The sequence below is a fragment of the Semicossyphus pulcher genome, unplaced genomic scaffold (assembly GCF_022749685.1).
Source record: "Semicossyphus pulcher isolate SPU_LCO1_2020_fin unplaced genomic scaffold, fSemPul1.0.p SCAF_19, whole genome shotgun sequence".
NCBI lineage: Eukaryota > Metazoa > Chordata > Actinopteri > Labriformes > Labridae > Semicossyphus > Semicossyphus pulcher.
The window spans coordinates 430807-448028 of record NW_027211692.1 but is presented as its reverse complement, the minus strand read 5'-3'; the positions used below and the strand labels follow the sequence as shown (position 1 = coordinate 448028).

Genomic DNA, 17222 nt, shown 5'->3' with positions numbered 1-17222 from the left:
TTTTGTCCGGAGCAGAGCCTCCTCTGTGCTCCCTGTGCTCTTCTTCTGTGTCTTCTCCTTCACCCCCTGCTCTCTCCTCCATCACACGGACACACCGCTTAACCTCACCGGGAGTCTCTGCACTCATTGTCCGAGACACGGAGAAGAGTGCCGGGCTGAGTTGACACGAGGAGCCGGTGTTTGTCTGGTTCTTCTGTCCCGGGTCCTGATGGATTTTACGTAGATTGTTTGTCCTCCGAAACCTCAAATAATGCGATCTCTGGTGCTAATGCTAATTAGACTCTTTGCTAATTAGCCTGCTCTGCTAACCAGGTTAGTTGATCTAGTTAAGCCTGTCGCTGTTTTGACTTATTACTTCGTCATTATGTTCACCTGTTAAAGTGCCTGTTTTTTGAAGCGAGTTTGGTTAACTCGCGTAAAGCTAAAGGTGCTAATTAACAGAGTAGCTTGTCTCGGCTAAAACTGTGTTTAAATGTAGCTCGGGTTTGTTTTCATTGAGGGTTAAATGGCTGAACGGAGCTTTAAATACACTGTTCTTTATTCAAGTGTCCTTTTTGTTTTCTATAGCAGGTAATGAGTTCAGTTTGACCTTAATATAGCAGCTTTTTGAATGAAGTTTTGTCTAGTGTGCGTCCAGTCTGTCTGTGGATTATAACCGTGTTTAAATGTAGACTGAGTTAAACAGGTAGTCGTTTAGTGTGGTCCAGAGGCAGGTGGTTCTGAGTTGAAGCTCAGTTCTGGGTCACAAGTGTCCTTATTGGAGATTGTTTCCGTCTAGTTTAGTTTGTGGGTTCAGTTAGACTTTTTTTGATTGGGGTTTTCAATGTAGTCTGGCCTGGCTGACAGAAGGTTGGTTGATTTCAGCCGTTCTGTCATGTAAAACTGGGTTAAAATGTAGCTCGTGTTTGTTTACATTGAGTTTTAAATTGGCTGAACCGGGCTTGAAATTCTGAGTTTAGAGGCTTCAACTCAATTCTTGAAACAAGTGTTCTCTTTGTTTCCTCAAAGCAGGTGTTGAGTTCAGTTTGGTCTTAGCTGTGTTCCCTTGGTGATGTAGTTTGGTCTGGTGTTCTCAAAGTCAGTCTGTGGTTTAAAACTGGGCTAAAATGTTGACAGTTTAAAGCAAAGGGTCATTTATTAGTTCTGGATCCAGAGTGCACTTATTGGTGTGTATTTCTGTGGCTTCAGTTTGCTGATGGGGTTTTGAATGTGGTAGATATCAGCCAGATCTCCTTTAATACTCCGTTTAAATGTAGTTTGTGTTAAATGTGTTCAAATTAAGGCTGCAACACCAGACAGGTTTCGTTCTCCCTGTCGTTCTGTGGGGGCTTAGAAGAAGTGGTCCCGGGTTAAGCCCAGTTCTTGGTTTAAGTGTCTGGATCTGTGTTTATAGTTGGAGTAGTTCTGGGTAAGACTTTTGTTTGACGGGATTTGACTGTAGTCTGGGCGGGCTTACATACAGACTTACAGTCAACTGGTCTCTAATGTAAAACGGTCTGGTGCACTAGGTTCTAAATGTATTCTGTCCCAGTCTAAGTGTGGTCTACAGACAGGTCGTCTCTGGTTTAAGTGTCCTTATTGTTGTTAAAGGTTTATTAAACTTGAAGTGTTTTTGAATGTGGTCTGCCTGGCTCTGAATTGACATTAGACCCTGTTCATGTGGGTTCTGGGGTTTTAGCCTGGTTCTCTGATGCAGTTAGTCCAGGTCTAAGTGAGGTGTAGTCTCAGGTTCAGCTCAGGATGGCAGAGCTCCACCAGACTCCCACCTCGCTGTGCTGCTGCCGTAAATCCCTGCCGGTCTCTGGGGCCCGGTGTATCGGGGACTCCAGCCGGCCCTCAGCAGCTCCAGGGCCCGGGTCCCCGCGCTGCCCCCTGGTGGACGTGGCCTCGGCGTCAAACTTCCGCTGCTTCAAGCTCAGACACTTCCACCTCGACCTGCGGCTCAACTTTGCTGTGAAGGAGATGAGCGGCTGGCTGGTTCTGGACCTGATCCCAGTCCAGCCCGGTGTCCAATCCCTGGTCCTGGACTCCCACCCGTCCCTCCTCATCGACTCCATAGACTGTAAGGTCCCCGGGGCCGGGCAGGAGGAGCCTGTCTCCCTGACATACCGGGTTGACCCGTTCACAGACTACGGCTCCTCACTTAACATCAGCCTTCCTGCAGCAGCCGTGAAACCGGGCCGGCTGATCCAGATCACAGTCCGCTACACCACCACGGACGGACCAGCGGTAAGAAGACCAGGGGACCAGATCATCGATTATTAGTCAATTATTATTTTACTATTATTAAGTTATTATTAAATTATTGTTCAACTAGATAAACAGACAGACAGACAGACAGACAGACAGACAGACAGACAGACTGACTGACTGACTGACTGACTGACTGACAGATGTAATACTTTATTGATCCCAACCTGGGAAAGTGTGTGTGTGTGTGTGTGTGTGTGTGTGTGTGTGTAGATCTGGTGGCTGGACTCGGAGCTGACTTGTGGTCAGACTCGTCCTCTGGTCTTCACTCAGGGTCACTCGGTGTGTAATCGTTCCTTGTTCCCCTGCTTCGACACGCCTGCTGTGAAGAGCACATACACGGCTACAGTCAGGGTGAGTCCTGACCTCTGACCTCTGACCTGCAGACACACCTGCACTGTGTCCCACTCTGCTGAGACGAGCTGGACACATGATCATTGTTTTTATTTATAGGTTTCTAATTTGCACAATATACTGCTACATGTGTCGTCCTCCTCCTCCACCTCTTTCTCCTCCTCCTCCTTCTCTTTCTCTTCCCTCTTTTCCTCCTCCACCTCGTCCACCTTTTCCTCCCTCTCCCCCTCCTCCTCCTCTTTCTCCCTCTCCTACTCCTCCTTCTCTTTTTTCTCCTGCTCCTCCTCGTCCACCCTTTCCTCCCTGTCCTCCTCCTCCTCTTTCTCTTTGTCCTCCCTCTCCTTCTCCTCCTTCTCTCTCCCCTCCTCCTCCCTCTCCTCCTCCTCCTTCGCTTTCTCCTCCCTCTCCTTCTCTCTCTCCTCCTTCTCTCTCTCTTCCTCCTCCCTCTCCTCCTCCTCATCCTCGTCCACCTTTTCCTCCCTCTTTTCCTCCTTCTCTTTTTCCTCCCTCTCCCTCTACTCCTCCTCCCTCTCCTCCTCCTTCTCTCTCTCCTCCTTCTCTTTCTCCTCCCTCTTCTCCTCCTTCTCTCTCTCCTCCTTCTCTTCCTCCTCCCTCTCCTCCTCCTCATCCTCGTCCACCTTTTCCTCCCTTTTCTCCTCCTTCTCTTTCTCCTCCCTCTCCTTCTACACATTCTCCCTCTCCTCCTCCTTCTCTTTCTCCTCCCTCTCCTTCTCCTCCTTCTCTTTCTCCTCCCTCTCTTTCTCCTCCTTCTCCTTCTCTCTCTCTTTCTCCTCCCTCTCCTCCTCCTCATCCTCCTCATCCACCTTTTCCTCCCTCTTCTCCTCCTCCTCCTTCTCCTCCTTCTCTTTTTCCTCCTTCTCCTTCTCCTTCTCTCTTTCTTCCTCCTCCCTCTCCTCCTCCTCCTCGTCCACCTTTTCCTCCCTCTTCTCCTCCTCCTCCCTCTCCTTCTCCTCCTTCTCTTTCTCCTCCTTCTCCTTCTCCTCTTTCTCCTTCTCCTCCTTCTCTTTCTCCTCCTTCTCCTTCTCCTTCTCTCTCTCTTCCTCCTACCTCTCCTCCTCCTCCTCCTCCTCCTCCTCATCCACCTTTTCCTCCCTCTTCTCCTCCTCCTCCTTCTCCTCCTTCTTTCTCCTCCCTCTCCCTCTCCTTCTCCTCCTTCTCTTTTTCCTCCTTCTCCTTCTCCTCCCTCTCCCTCTCCTTCTCCTCCTTCTCTTTTTCCTCCTTCTCCTTCTCCTCCTTCTTTCTCCTCCTTCTCCTTCTCCTTCTCTCTTTCTTCCTCCTCCCTCTCCTCCTCCTCCTCCTCGTCCACCTTTTCCTCCCTCTTCTCCTCCTCCTTCTCCTCCCCCTCCTCCTCCCTCTCCTTTTCCTCCTTTCCTTTCTCCCTCTTCTCCTTCTCCTCTTTCTCCTTCTCCTCCTTCTCTTTCTCCTTCTCTCTCTCTTCCTCCTACCTCTCCTCCTCCTCCTCCTCCTCCTCCTCCTCCTCCTCCTCCTCCTCGTCCACCTTTTCCTCCCTCTTCTCCTCCTCCTCCTTCTCCTTCTCCTCTTTCTCCTTCTCCTCCTTCTCTTTCTCCTCCTCCTCCCTCTCCTCCTTTTCCTCTCTCTTCCTCCTCGTCCACCTTTTCCTCCCTCTCCTCCTCCTCCTCCCTCTCCTCCCTATTTTCCTCTCTCCTCCTCCTCGTCCACCTTTTCCTCCTCCTCCTCCTCCTCCTCCCTCTTTTCCTCTCTCTTCCTCCTCGTCCACCTTTTCCTCCCTCTCCTCCTCCTCCTCCCTCTCCTCCCTCTTTTCCTCTCTCTTCCTCCTCGTCCACCTTTTCCTCCCTCTCCTCCCCCTCCTCCCTCTCCTCCCTATTTTCCTCTCTCCTCCTCCTCGTCCACCTTTTCCTCCTCCTCCTCCTCCTCCTCCCTCTTTTCCTCTCTCTTCCTCCTCGTCCACCTTTTCCTCCCTCTCCTCCTCCTCCTCCCTCTCCTCCCTATTTTCCTCTCTCCTCCTCCTCGTCCACCTTTTCCTCCCTCTCCTCCTCCTCCTCCCTCTCCTCCCTCTTTTCCTCTCTCTTCCTCTCTCTTCCTCCTCATCCACCTTTTCCTCTCTCTTCCTCCTCGTCCACCTTTTCCTCCCTCTCCTCCTCCTCCTCCCTCTCCTCCCTATTTTCCTCTCTCCTCCTCCTCGTCCACCTTTTCCTCCTCCTCCTCCCTCTCCTCCCTCTTTTCCTCTCTCTTCCTCCTCATCCACCTTTTCCTCTCTCTTCCTCCTCGTCCACCTTTTCCTCCCTCTCCTCCTCCTCCTCCCTCTACTCCCTATTTTCCTCTCTCTTCCTCCTCGTCCACCTTTTCCTCCCTCTCCTCCTCCTCCCTCTTTTCCTCTCTCCTCCCTCTCCTCCCTCTTCCCCCCCTCCTCCTCCTCCTCATGTAGGTTCCGGACGGAGTGACAGTTCTGATGAGTGCGTCTCGGAGCTCGTACTCCAAACAGGACCGGGTGTTCCAGTTCTCCATGGAGTTTCCGGTCCCGTCCTACCTGGTGGCGCTGGTTGCCGGGGAGCTGCAGCACGTGGACGTGGGCCCGAGGTCAGTGCTGGGTCAGGGTCAGGGTTCCCTTTTGGTCCTTATTTGTGGTATTTTGGAACTTTGGTACCTTATTCGTGGTACTCTTTGTTGACAATGTGAACAGGAGTCGTGTGTGGGCGGAGCCATGTCTGTTGTCCTGTGCCGTGAAGAAGCTAGGGGGCAGTGTGGAGCGCTGGCTGGGCGTGGCTGAGGAGCTGTTTGGACCTTACTTGTGGGGCAGGTGAGTTCAGCTCCTGTGAAATCTTTCAGAAAATCAATAGAGCTGAAGTAATGATCACCTCGCTGACCCACCCTCAGGTGTGACATCGTTTTCCTCCCCCCCTCCTTCCCCATCGTTGCCATGGAGAACCCCTGCCTCACCTTCATCATCGCCTCCATCTTAGAGAGCAGCGAGTTTCTGCTGATCGACGTAGTCCACGAGATCGCCCATGGCTGGTTCGGCAACGCCGTCACCAATGCCACCTGGGAGGAGATGTGGCTGAGTGAAGGGCTCGCCACCTACGCCCAGCGCCGGATCACTACAGAGGCCTACGGTAAGACTAATGCTAAAGCTAATGCTAAAGCTAATGCTAATGCTAAAGCTAATGCTATACTATGTGAGTAAAGTATTAAGAAGTAGCAGAAGTATTCTCTGTAGTATTTCAGGGGCAGACTCCCCCCTTCAGTACAGCTACAGTCTGTGATAGTTACCTGCAACAGGTACTGTACAGAAAACACTGCAGACAAATGCAGTGTTTTCCCTCCTCCTTGTCTTCAGGTGAGGCGTTCACCTGCCTGGAAACTGCCGTCCGATTGGACGCCCTTCACAGACAACTGCGTCTCCTCGGAGACAACAACCCTGTGAGCAAACTGCAGGTCAAGTTTGAGCCAGGTAACCAGACAACACACACACACACACACACACACACACACACACACACACACACACACACACACTCTCACACTCTCACACTCTCACACACTCTCACACACACACACACACACACACACACACTCTCTCACACACACACACACACACACACACACACACACACACACACACACACACTCTCACACTCTCACACACACACACACACACACACTCTCACACTCTCACACTCTCACACACACACACACACACTCTCACACTCTCACACACACACACACACACACACACACACACGCACACGCATACACACACACACACACACACACACACACACACAGAGGACTCCGCCTACCAGACGTGTCACTATATGTGAGCTGACACTGCTCCTCCCCCTCTCTGCTCCTCCTCCCCCTCTCTGCTCCTCACTCCCCCTCTCTGCTCCTCCTCCCCCACTCTGCTCCTCACTCCCCCTCTCTGCTCCTCCTCCCCCACTCTGCTCCTCCTCCCCCACTCTGCTCCTCACTCCCCCACTCTGCTCACTCCCCCTCTCTGCTCACTCCCCCTCTCTGCTCCTCCTCCCCCTCTCTGCTCCTCACTCTCCCACTCTGCTCCTCCCTCTCTCTGCTCCTCACTCCCCTCTCTGCTCCTCCCTCCCCCTCTCTGCTCCTCACTCCCCCACTCTGCTCACTCCCCCTCTCTGCTCCTCCTCCCCCTCTCTGCTCCTCACTCCCCCTCTCTGCTCCTCCCCCTCTCTGCTCCTCACTCCCCTCTCTGCTCCTCACTCCCCCTCTCTGCTCCTCCCCCTCTCTGCTCCTCACTCCCCTCTCTGCTCCTCACTCCCCCACTCTGCTCCTCCCCCTCTCTGCTCCTCCCTCCCCCTCTCTGCTCCTCACTCCCCCACTCTGCTCCTCCCCCTCTCTGCTCCTCCTCCCCCTCTCTACCACCAGGGGTCAGGACTGAGTTACCTGTCCTGTACACACACTGTTGGATTATCAGAGGTTTCCAGGTGAGCTGACATCACTGTTGTCCTCTGTCACCTGTCCAGGTGTGAACCCCAGCACTCTGATGAACCTGTTCACCTACGAGAAAGGTTTCTGTTTCGTGTCGTACCTGTCAAAGCTGTGTGGAGACGTCAGACGCTTCGACTGTTTCCTGAGGGTCAGAACACACGCACACACGCACGCACACACACACGCACACCAATAATGACATCACCTGAGTGTCGCCAAGTGAGATGCATCTATAAATAACATCTTTACCTGAAGTTAATGCTAACACACTAACTGATGGAGGCAGCAGCAGAGCAGCAGCTGCTGTGTGCTGTGAGCTTAAATCAGTGTTTTTATGAATGGAGTCTGGTGTGTTTTCAGAGAGCGATGTAACGTCTGTGTGTGGTTAAAACAATCATCTTCGTCTTAGAATAACAATCTGAGCCTGTCTGTGGAAACAACAAGAACTTTTAGTGGATGACCTTTGACCCATCAAGGATTATGGTGTGTGTGTGTGTGTGTGTGTGTGTGTGTGTGTTTGCAGGATTACATCTCAGAGTTTAAGTTTAAGAGCGTGCTGGCTCAGGACCTCATCGACTACTTCCTGCATTATTTCCCTGACCTGAAGGACGCCGCCGTCGCCCACAGAGAGGGTGAGGAGGGGGGAGATGAGGGTGAGGAGGGGGGAGATGAGGGGGGTGTAACAGGATTACTGGTCAAAGGTGCTCATTGTTTGTTTTACATCCATGTTCTGTTTGCCTCACGTCTCTGATCACAGTTGTAGTAGCTGTATGAAGTACTGTGAGTGCACAGCTGTGTAGCTGTAGATGAACGGTAACCTCTGCCTGGCAGTGACATCACTTCCTGTGTGTCAGGTCTAGAGTTTGAGCGGTGGCTGAGCGGCTGTGGGCCCCCGCTGTATGAGCCCGACCTGTCAGCAGGGGGTGCTCTGACCCGGCCCGTCCAGGACCTGTGTGAGCTGTGGAGCAGCGGCGACCCCCCCGACCCCCACATACTGTCGACCTTTGACCTTTCAGCCTGGAGCACCTTCCAGATCGTCCTGTTCCTGGACCGCATGCTGGACCACGCCCCCCTGCCCCACGGTACAAATGCTACCAAATACTACTGTAATAGTAATAATGCTACTGTTACCTTCTTCAGCGCCGTTGTCCCTAACCGGAGCGTGGTGCCGGAGCGTGGTGCCGGAGCGTGGTGCCGGAGCGTGGTGCCGTGATGTGCGGTAACTTGCTGTTCGGGTTGATTCAGTAAAACAGGAGAGACGCTGTATACGTGCTGAAACTGGTCACTTTATTGACGCACACACACAGTAGACAGCGGACCACATGTACTGTCATGGGAACACAACGACACAGCCTACATTACCCACAAAGCCACTGTCTTAAAGGGACAGGCTCAGGCCGGTAACACTACCAACACTCTGGATGATAATTAAACCCTTACTAATACTCCAGCATCACACAAATATTAATGAAGAAGTCTGAAAACATCCTATTCCCAAAACATTCCCCATGTTAGCTCATCCCGCCCTCACAGACCCTGAATGGGCCACAAAGTGGGAGACATTGAAACATAAAGGGGCAATGTCCATCAAGAGTCCATCCACTGAAATGACCTCACATTTTTCACTCTCGTGCTCAAGAGGAGAATGTCCACAACAAAATGCACCTAAATCCTGGAAAGAAGCACATTCAGAAAGTTTAACCCGGTTCAGAGGCAGAATCGGCGTTACTGAACAGGCCCGGGTCTTTGTAGCTAGATAGTTAAACAGTATCCCTTGGTGTACTCACAATGAGCTCAACTCCTGTAATGTGACAAAACCACTTGACCCATATTACTTAGCAATGGTCAGAAGTATTTCACTTAAAGGGATGGTTCGGTTTGTTTGAAGTGGGGTCGCTTGAAGGACAACAGTGTCACTTTTCCTTTAATTAACATTGTGTTTTCTTCAGTCTGTTGTCTCTTCTACAAAGCGCTGACACAAACAGCTGCTGCGACTACGCACGCTGCAGGCGTAGTAACACGTAGTAGTAGTGCCAAATAAAGAATAAATAAAGAGCCAGCCTACAGCGCCCCCCTCCGAGCAGCTCTCAGCGTACAGGGCATGCAGGTGACTGGGTGCAGAAACAGACGGGGCTGGAATACTGCAGGTGTGCTTGGAGTATGGGGTTCCACCCCCTCCAACACTTGTGCTGGTTGGAGGACTGCTGCCACAGCTCCCCTCTTTCAGGTAACAGGTGCAGCACCAGGGTTGAAGACTGATGGGAATGCTGGTGCCAATGCGAGAGGCACCAGGGACGACGTATTCCCGTCCTGGTTTCAACACTGTTGTGCGTGCAACCCTGACAAGGTGCGCCTCAGCTTGGTGGCTAGGGTCGAAGCGGGGGGACTCTCTCACCCAGCAGGGTTATCTCTACGCCCGTAGTCCAGGCGTGTCGGAGAAAAGGATGACCCAGTATGACTTCAGTAGTTGCAGCAGTGTCAGCAATGAGAAAGTTCACTTGAGCTAGTCTGCTCCCATCACGCACAGGCAGGACAGCCAAGCCGTCAGGCCCGATGTGTGTGTGTGACAGACAGCTGAATTGTGGGGGTGGAGTCAAAATGGTGGAGAGGCAGCACGTTCCTCCGTGCTCCAGAGTCCAATAAAGCACACATTTCCACCCCATGAATCCCTATGACACACATCTCCTCCTCCTGGGTCTTGGTGCTGACGACCACTGAGCTTGTGTTGGGGCCTGGGCTTTGGCTGATGTTGGTGAAAGGCTGTGGTGGACGGCGGGGGGAGGGGCAGCTCCTCTGCAGGTGTCCCACACCAGAACAGCTTCTGTTAGGCTGCCACTGCTGTTAAGGTTTTGGCGCCCCCTGTGGTGGCTTGGTGGACACACCGTGTGTCCTTTCCATAATTTCATACACTGGTGCAGAAGTGGGTTTGCGTACTGTAGCTGCTCGGCCCTGCGCTGTATAGCTGCGGCCCCCTGGACACATTAGCTGTGTGACGGCCCTGGCAGCTTTCCTTGTGGCCTCATACCTGTGTGTGATCTCATCATGTGATGCTGCCGCTCCTCTAGCAGCTTCTGAGCCACCTCAGCATCTGTCAGGGCGTTGATAAAGATGTCCACACCGATGCGGTCCTGCTCTGTCTCACTCCAGTCAGCATACACGATGAAGACTCTTTCATAGAAGACATCTCTGAGCATGTGCAGAGCCTCGCCCGCTCTCCTGACTCTCTGTCTCGGCCCGATGCCGATGGCTGCAGCATGCTCGGAGCACGGCCCATTGGCGGCCTCTATTTCTCGACAGTGCGCTGTAGCTCCATGAATTATGGCACCGGCTGCACCTGTCACGCTGAATCTGAGCTGCACAGATATGGTCTTTTCAGTCCAGTGGTTGGCCCTAGTGCAGCTTTCAAATTGGTGAAGAAAGTCCATCCACGAATCTGATCCATCAAACTTTCGATTGATTTGATTGATTGATTTGATTGTGTCCTTCCTCACATGCTGATCATCACCTCTGTGGAGTCACTGCAGGTCACTGTTTGTGAAGGAGGCTGCAGAGCTGCAGAGCGGGGCCATCTGAAGACTGTGTGAAACTCATCGGCAGCATGATGTCAGTCTGTCACTGGTGACAGTGCTGCTTTATGGGGCGATGCATCTTATTATAGCATCACATCAAAGCAAAGCTCAATAACAATTCAACCGACCAAAGATGGCAACATTACACACTCCTGCATACACACCCATACACACTCACACTCAACTCGCATAGATGTGAAATAAAGTAATAATAATAATTAAATATATCTTTAGGAAAAAAACACGTAAATACATGCATAATAATAACAACAATAATAATATAGAAGAAAAATAAATAAAAACATTTAAATACATCTGACAGTTTCCTTTCAGGTGATGTTAACAGTCCAGGTGTCTGTGGTGCTCATGTCCCCGAGCTGCGCAAAGGCTCCCCGCTTGCCTTTAGCAATGTCAGGTAGTGTTTCCAGACCGATCCTGTTCGTAGTTCCTTTATCCACATTTTCAGTGATGGAGCGTCCGTGCTCTCCAACGCGGCGCGATTTGAGCCCGTTTCTGTGTTTGTAGAAAGTCCTCCGGATATACTGAGCAATCCCTGAGGATTCTGGTGTTAAACGTCTCTGGTTAACATTTTATATATTATGTGCATCTTTGGACATTTCCATAGACAGTGAGGAAGAGTGCCTTTCTCGTTTAATCTATATTCATGTAATAATATATTTAATATTAGCAGACGTGTGGTGGAGGTTGGCAGGAGTTATGTACATTCTCATCCACCGTAAGTAATTTAAACTTTGTATTTATTGTTTGATTTGTTTTAAACAAGCTTTGTGTATCTAGTGTTGAATCCTTCGTGTGCCAGCAGTATGCTGTAATCTTTAGACCTGTTTTGACAGAGGTGGGACACACACACCATCTGTTCAGATTTAGATGAAATGAAGCTTTTTAACTGTAAATATTTGAAGGAATGTTTTTGGGTGATTTGATATCTCTCACATAATTGATCAAAAAATGTAAAACAGCATCTACACGAAGGTCCTTCATTTTCTGGATACCTTTCAAACACCATGACCTAAATCCTCCACCCTTCTAGCCAGGTGGAAACTTGTGACGGTACAGGCCTGTCACCGACATGTCTGTGAGCAGCATGCCAAACTGAAACTGTACCTTTAAGAAAGAGACGTCTTCTTACCTTTTTCAGTGTCTCGATCTCTGAAGAGTAAAGATATACGTTTAGTGGAAGATCTGAAGACGTTTCACCTCTCATCCGGAGCCTCTGTAGGTCATTACTATGCTAATAGATGTTAGCATTATTAGCTAGAAATATAAGCCTCTGTAGGTCATTACTATGCTAATAGATGTTAGCATTATTAGCTAGAAATATAAGCCTCTGTAGGTCATTAGTATGCTAATAGATGTGTAATCAGAGTGAGTTGTTAGCCTGAGCTGTGAACCCAGTATCACTGAGAGTCGTTAGTACCCTCTGGTGTTGAGGGGTCGTTAGGTTCACATGGTCCTGAGTGTGAGCTCAGCTGTTTGGGCAGAGAGTTCGACAGGTGGTGCCCTAAGACCTCTGTTAAGGGATGTTTTTTCCAGCTTAACAAAGATGGCTTCCTCCACGCCTCTTTAAACCAGCGGCCTTCTCTGGCCAGGATGCGTCTTCAAAGGAGAGTCCAGCAGTGTTGCTGGAAAAACAATCCCCTCTGTCTGTACTAGCTACAGTACTAACGCTACCATGCTGTCTCCCTGCCTGTCTCCCACTATCCCGGGCTCTCTCTCTCTCTCTCTCTCTGCCTCTCTCTCTCTCTCTCTCTGCCTCTCTCTGCCTCTCTCTGCCTCTCTCTCTCTCTCTGTCTCTCTCTCTCTCTCTCTCTCTGCCTCTCTCTGCCTCTCTCTCTCTCTCTCTCTCTCTGTCTCTCTCTCTCTCTCTCTCTCTCTCTGTCTCTCTCTCTCTGCCTCTCTCTCTCTGCCTCTCTCTCCCTGTCTCTCTCTCTCTCTCTGTCTCTCTCTCTCTCTCTCTCTCTCTCTCTGCCTCTCTCTGCCTCTCTCTGCCTCTCTCTGCCTCTCTCTCTCTCTCTCTGCCTCTGCCTCTCTCTCTCTCTCTCTGCCTCTCTGCCTCTCTCTCTCTGCCTCTCTCTCCCTGTCTCTCTCTCCCTGTCTCTCTCTCCCTGTCTCTCTCTCTCTCTCTCTCTCTGCCTCTCTCTCTCTCTGCCTCTCTGCCTCTCTCTCTCTCTGCCTCTCTCTCTCTCTGCCTCTCTCTCCCTGTCTCTCTCTCTCTCTCTGTCTCTCTCTCTCTGCCTCTCTCTCTCTGTCTCTCTGTCTCTGTCTCTCTCTCTCCCTCTCTCTCTCTCTCTCTCTGCCTCTCTGCCTCTCTCTCTCTGCCTCTCTCTCCCTGTCTCTCTCTCCCTGTCTCTCTCTCTGTCTCTCTCTCTCTGCCTCTCTCTCCCTGTCTCTCTCTCTCTCTCTGCCTCTCTGCCTCTCTGCCTCTCTCTCTCTGCCTCTCTCTCCCTGTCTCTCTCTCTCTCTCTGTCTCTCTCTCTCTGCCTCTCTCTCCCTGCCTCTCTCTCTCTCTCTCCCTGTCTCTCTCTCTCTGCCTCTCTCTCTCTGCCTCTCTCTCCCTGTCTCTCTCTCTCTCTCTGCCTCTCTCCCTGCCTCTCTCTCCCTGTCTCTCTCTCTCTGCCTCTCTCTCCCTGTCTCTCTCTCTCTCTCTCTCTCTCTGCCTCTCTCTCCCTGCCTCTCTCTCTCCCTGTCTCTCTCTCTCCCTGCCTCTCTCTCTCCCTGTCTCTCTCTCTCCCTGCCTCTCTCTCCCTGCCTCTCTCTCTCTGCCTCTCTCTCCCTGCCTCTCTCTCTGCCTCTCTCTCCCTGTCTCTCTCTCTCTGCCTCTCTCTCCCTGCCTCTCTCTCTCTCTCTCCCTGCCTCTCTCTCCCTGCCTCTCTCTCTCTGCCTCTCTCTCCCTGCCTCTCTCTCTGCCTCTCTCTCCCTGTCTCTCTCTCCCTGCCTCTCTCTCCCTGCCTCTCTCTCTCTGCCTCTCTCTCCCTGCCTCTCTCTCTCTGCCTCTCTCTCCCTGCCTCTCTCTCTCTCTCTCCCTGTCTCTCTCTCTCTGCCTCTCTCTCTCTGCCTCTCTCTCCCTGTCTCTCTCTCCCTGTCTCTCTCTCTCTGCCTCTCTCTCCCTGCCTCTCTCTCTCTCTCTCCCTGTCTCTCTCTCTCTGCCTCTCTCTCCCTGTCTCTCTCTCCCTGTCTCTCTCTCTCTGCCTCTCTCTCCCTGCCTCTCTCTCTCTCTCTCCCTGTCTCTCTCTCTCTGCCTCTCTCTCCCTGCCTCTCTCTCTCTCTCTCCCTGTCTCTCTCTCTCTCTCTCTCTCTCTGCCTCTCTCCCTGCCTCTCTCTCCCTGTCTCTCTCTCTCTGCCTCTCTCTCCCTGTCTCTCTCTCTCCCTGCCTCTCTCTCTCTCTCTCTCTCTCCCTGCCTCTCTCTCCCTGCCTCTCTCTCCCTGTCTCTCTCTCTCCCTGTCTCTCTCTCTCTCCCTGCCTCTCTCTCTCTCCCTGTCTCTCTCTCTCTGCCTCTCTCTCCCTGTCTCTCTCTCTCCCTGCCTCTCTCTCTCTCTCTCTCTCTCTCTGCCTCTCTCTCCCTGCCTCTCTCTCTCTCCCTGTCTCTCTCTCTCTGCCTCTCTCTCCCTGTCTCTCTCTCTCCCTGCCTCTCTCTCTCTCTCTCTCTCTCTCTGCCTCTCTCTCCCTGCCTCTCTCTCTCTCCCTGTCTCTCTCTCTCCCTGTCTCTCTCTCTCTGCCTCTCTCTCCCTGTCTCTCTCTCCCTGCCTCTCTCTCTCTCTCTCTCTCTCTCTGCCTCTCTCTCCCTGCCTCTCTCTCTCTCCCTGTGTCTCTCTCTCCCTGCCTCTCTCTCTCTCTCTCTCTCTCTCCCTGTCTCTCTCTCTCTGCCTCTCTCTCCCTGTCTCTCTCTCCCTGCCTGTCTGTCTGCAGAGGTGATGGTGTGTCTGTCTGCCTGTTACTCGTCCCTGTTCGATGCTCTGAACGCTGAGGTTCAGATCCGCTGGCTGCAGATGGTCGTGAGGAACAGTTTCTACCCCGAGCTGCCGCGAGTCCGAGCCTTCCTGCTCAAACACGTAAGAACCCAAACACACCTGCTGAGGCACTTATACTGCACCCTACTGTGACAGGTGAGACAGGTGTAGTGACACAGATTTGACAGGTGTGACAGGTGACCGGCACCTGTCACACCTGTCACATGACACCACTCTTTTTTTCTGCACTCTGGTGTTAATAGTTTAGATTGTCTCTTCACCTTCTGACCGGGGTCATCACATCTGCCATCACCTGACATTAGCTCCTCCCCCTCCACAGACGTCCAGGATGTACACAGTGCCGCTGTATGATGACCTGATTGCCGGGGTGATGAGGTGTTTTGCTGTGGAGGTGTTTAACCAGACTCAGCGCCGCATGCACCCAAACCTCAGACGGACATTGCAGCAGATCGTGTTCCAGACCGCAGCCGCCCCGACCAATCAGAACGCCCTGGCCCTGTCCATCCTGCCCCCCTCCCCTTCCCTACAGCCACAACCCGCTGCTACGGCAACTGCCTCCACTGCTGCCGGGACGGCTGCCACCATCGCTCTGCGGGACGTCAACGTCTCCGCATGAAGTCCACCTTCCTGCCAGGTGAGGGGGGCTGTGATTGGTCAATACAGGTAAAGAGGTAGGACATGGACCACAGACGCTCAAAGTTTGAACACTGAAGAAATAAACAACAGGAAGTTCATCCAGAGATTTCCAAATTAAAGTTCACGGCTCATGGCTGCTGCTGTAAGGTGACCCATCATGTGACTGTTTTTTAAAGAGCTCCGGTCTGAGTCGATGTGTCTTTGAACGTGTCATCAGTGGATCTTCTCTCTTCTTCACATCCTGCTTTTGTTTTTTGCGTTGATAAAGTTTAAATTCTGCAGGAGACTCACAAAAAACTGGATGCTGATGTTCACAGCTTCAGATTTCAGATTAGAGTCTCCGAGCTCTTCTGGCAGAAATGATCAGATGAATCCACCTGCAGCCTCTGTGACCTGTTACACAACTGTTGCTCAGGTGTGAGCCTTGTTTCTGTGTCTGTCAGAGGAATGATGCGTTCACTGTCTCACTAAGTGTCTGTCGTTTAACAAACAAACAAAAACATGTAGCTGCAGAACAAGCGATGTGAACTCTACCTCCTGATCCTGACTGAGTCTGACTTGCCTGCAGACCAGGACTCAGGGCTCAGCTCACAACTGGACATTTTCACTGCTGACTCAGCAGGAAATATAAAGACCAGCAGACTTCACCTGAGTGGCCTTAATGATGCGTTCACAGCAGCTGGGAACTGAGAGATTTCATAGGGACGGTGCCGTCCTGGTCGTCTTCATCCCTTTAAGGTTGATCCTGGCTGTTTTTACCTTTGATCAGCAGCAATAAACAGACAGTTCTCTCATGTCCGCTGGTGCAGAACCTTTACTTCCTGTCCTCAATCACCTGCTTTCACCTTGAACTGAACTTTTTTTATTACACCTGCTCACACATCCTGATCAATATTTGTCAAAACAAAAAGCAATATTTATTTAAGTGTTTTGGACACAAAAATAATTTCAGCTGAAATGTCCCACAGTTCCCAGCTGTCAGTGAACGCCCCTTTAGAGTTTGTAATGAATGTTTTGACTCCAAATTAAAACTTGAAACTACAGATTGTTTTATTTTCCTGCTCCAGTGTTCCTTGATCCCCTCAGTCATTAATTAAAACATTTATTTTGAAGGGGTGGTCCTGGGTGAGATGATCACGTGATCTGATGAAATGATTTATCAGCAGATTTTCATTTCTGATCGAGTTCAAACTAAAAAGGGTCTGCTGTTATTTTTAAACCATTTCAGAAACAACCGGAAATGAAAAGTTTCTGAATTCTGTTGTAGGTTTCTGAAATATACCGGAAAATGTTCGGTTTGACCTTCAAAATAAAAGCAGGAGAAAGAAATAACATTTAGTAGTAAATATGAAGTTAGAGATTAAAAATATAGAAAAGTAGTATTTTAGAAAACACTTTATTCTGTTGGATCAGGAAGTGCCTGATTGTACTTTACAGGTAATGTGGAGGCGAGACAGTTTGATTACTATATTGATGATAATATTAAAATGGATTTATTACCACCACTACTACTACTACTACTAGGCCTAGTACTACTCCTACTCCTACTACTACTACCACTACTACTAATGATAATAAGAATAATAAGAATAATAATAATAATACAAAGTTACAAAGTCCTTCAGTAAGCCAGTAAATGTCAAAGAAGGAACAAACGAAAAACTGGACAAAAATAAAAGATCAAATAATATAAGGATAATTAAAACTAATAAAATAAAACGATTTGAAATACAGAAAGATAATTCTGTGACATCAGGAGGAGAGGTGACGGACTCAGAGACCCTCCTCTGATTCTGGATTTAAAGCTCGTGCTGGTTTGTTCTGTGCTGAGCTGCTCCGAGGAAGAACACCAGTTCATCGATTCTGCCGCTGTCTGCAGAAACCTGTCGGCTTTTATTTTGAAAGGCTGAGACGGAAACGTTTTATCATAATGATTTCTCCTGACGGCGGCGTGGCTTCCGGAGG

At 50.7% G+C, this 17222-nt stretch overlaps 1 protein-coding gene across 1 annotated transcript; it reads left to right on the top strand.

Annotated features, from left to right (window-relative positions):
- The first annotated feature begins 53 nt into the window (after nucleotides 1-53).
- On the top strand, nucleotides 54-16300 carry rnpepl1 (arginyl aminopeptidase like 1). Its single transcript, XM_069668034.1, has 11 exons — nucleotides 54-2229; nucleotides 2464-2604; nucleotides 5033-5184; nucleotides 5288-5404; nucleotides 5482-5717; nucleotides 5942-6055; nucleotides 7098-7210; nucleotides 7586-7694; nucleotides 7917-8144; nucleotides 14560-14702; nucleotides 14941-16300. Exons 1-11 carry the CDS (start codon nucleotides 1741-1743, stop codon nucleotides 15235-15237), a joined length of 2139 nt encoding a protein of 712 aa, XP_069524135.1. The 5' UTR covers nucleotides 54-1740; the 3' UTR covers nucleotides 15238-16300.
- The last annotated feature ends 922 nt before the right edge of the window (nucleotides 16301-17222 follow it).

Coding starts and splice junctions, on each gene's coding strand:
- rnpepl1 (XM_069668034.1), top strand. CDS start 1,741: ATGGCAGAGCTCCACCAGACTCCCACCTCGCTGTGCTGCTGCCGTAAA. Junction 7,211..7,585: donor GCTTCGACTGTTTCCTGAGG/GTCAGAACACAC, acceptor GTGTGTTTGCAG/GATTACATCTCAGAGTTTAA. Junction 8,145..14,559: donor CCACGCCCCCCTGCCCCACG/GTACAAATGCTA, acceptor GTCTGTCTGCAG/AGGTGATGGTGTGTCTGTCT.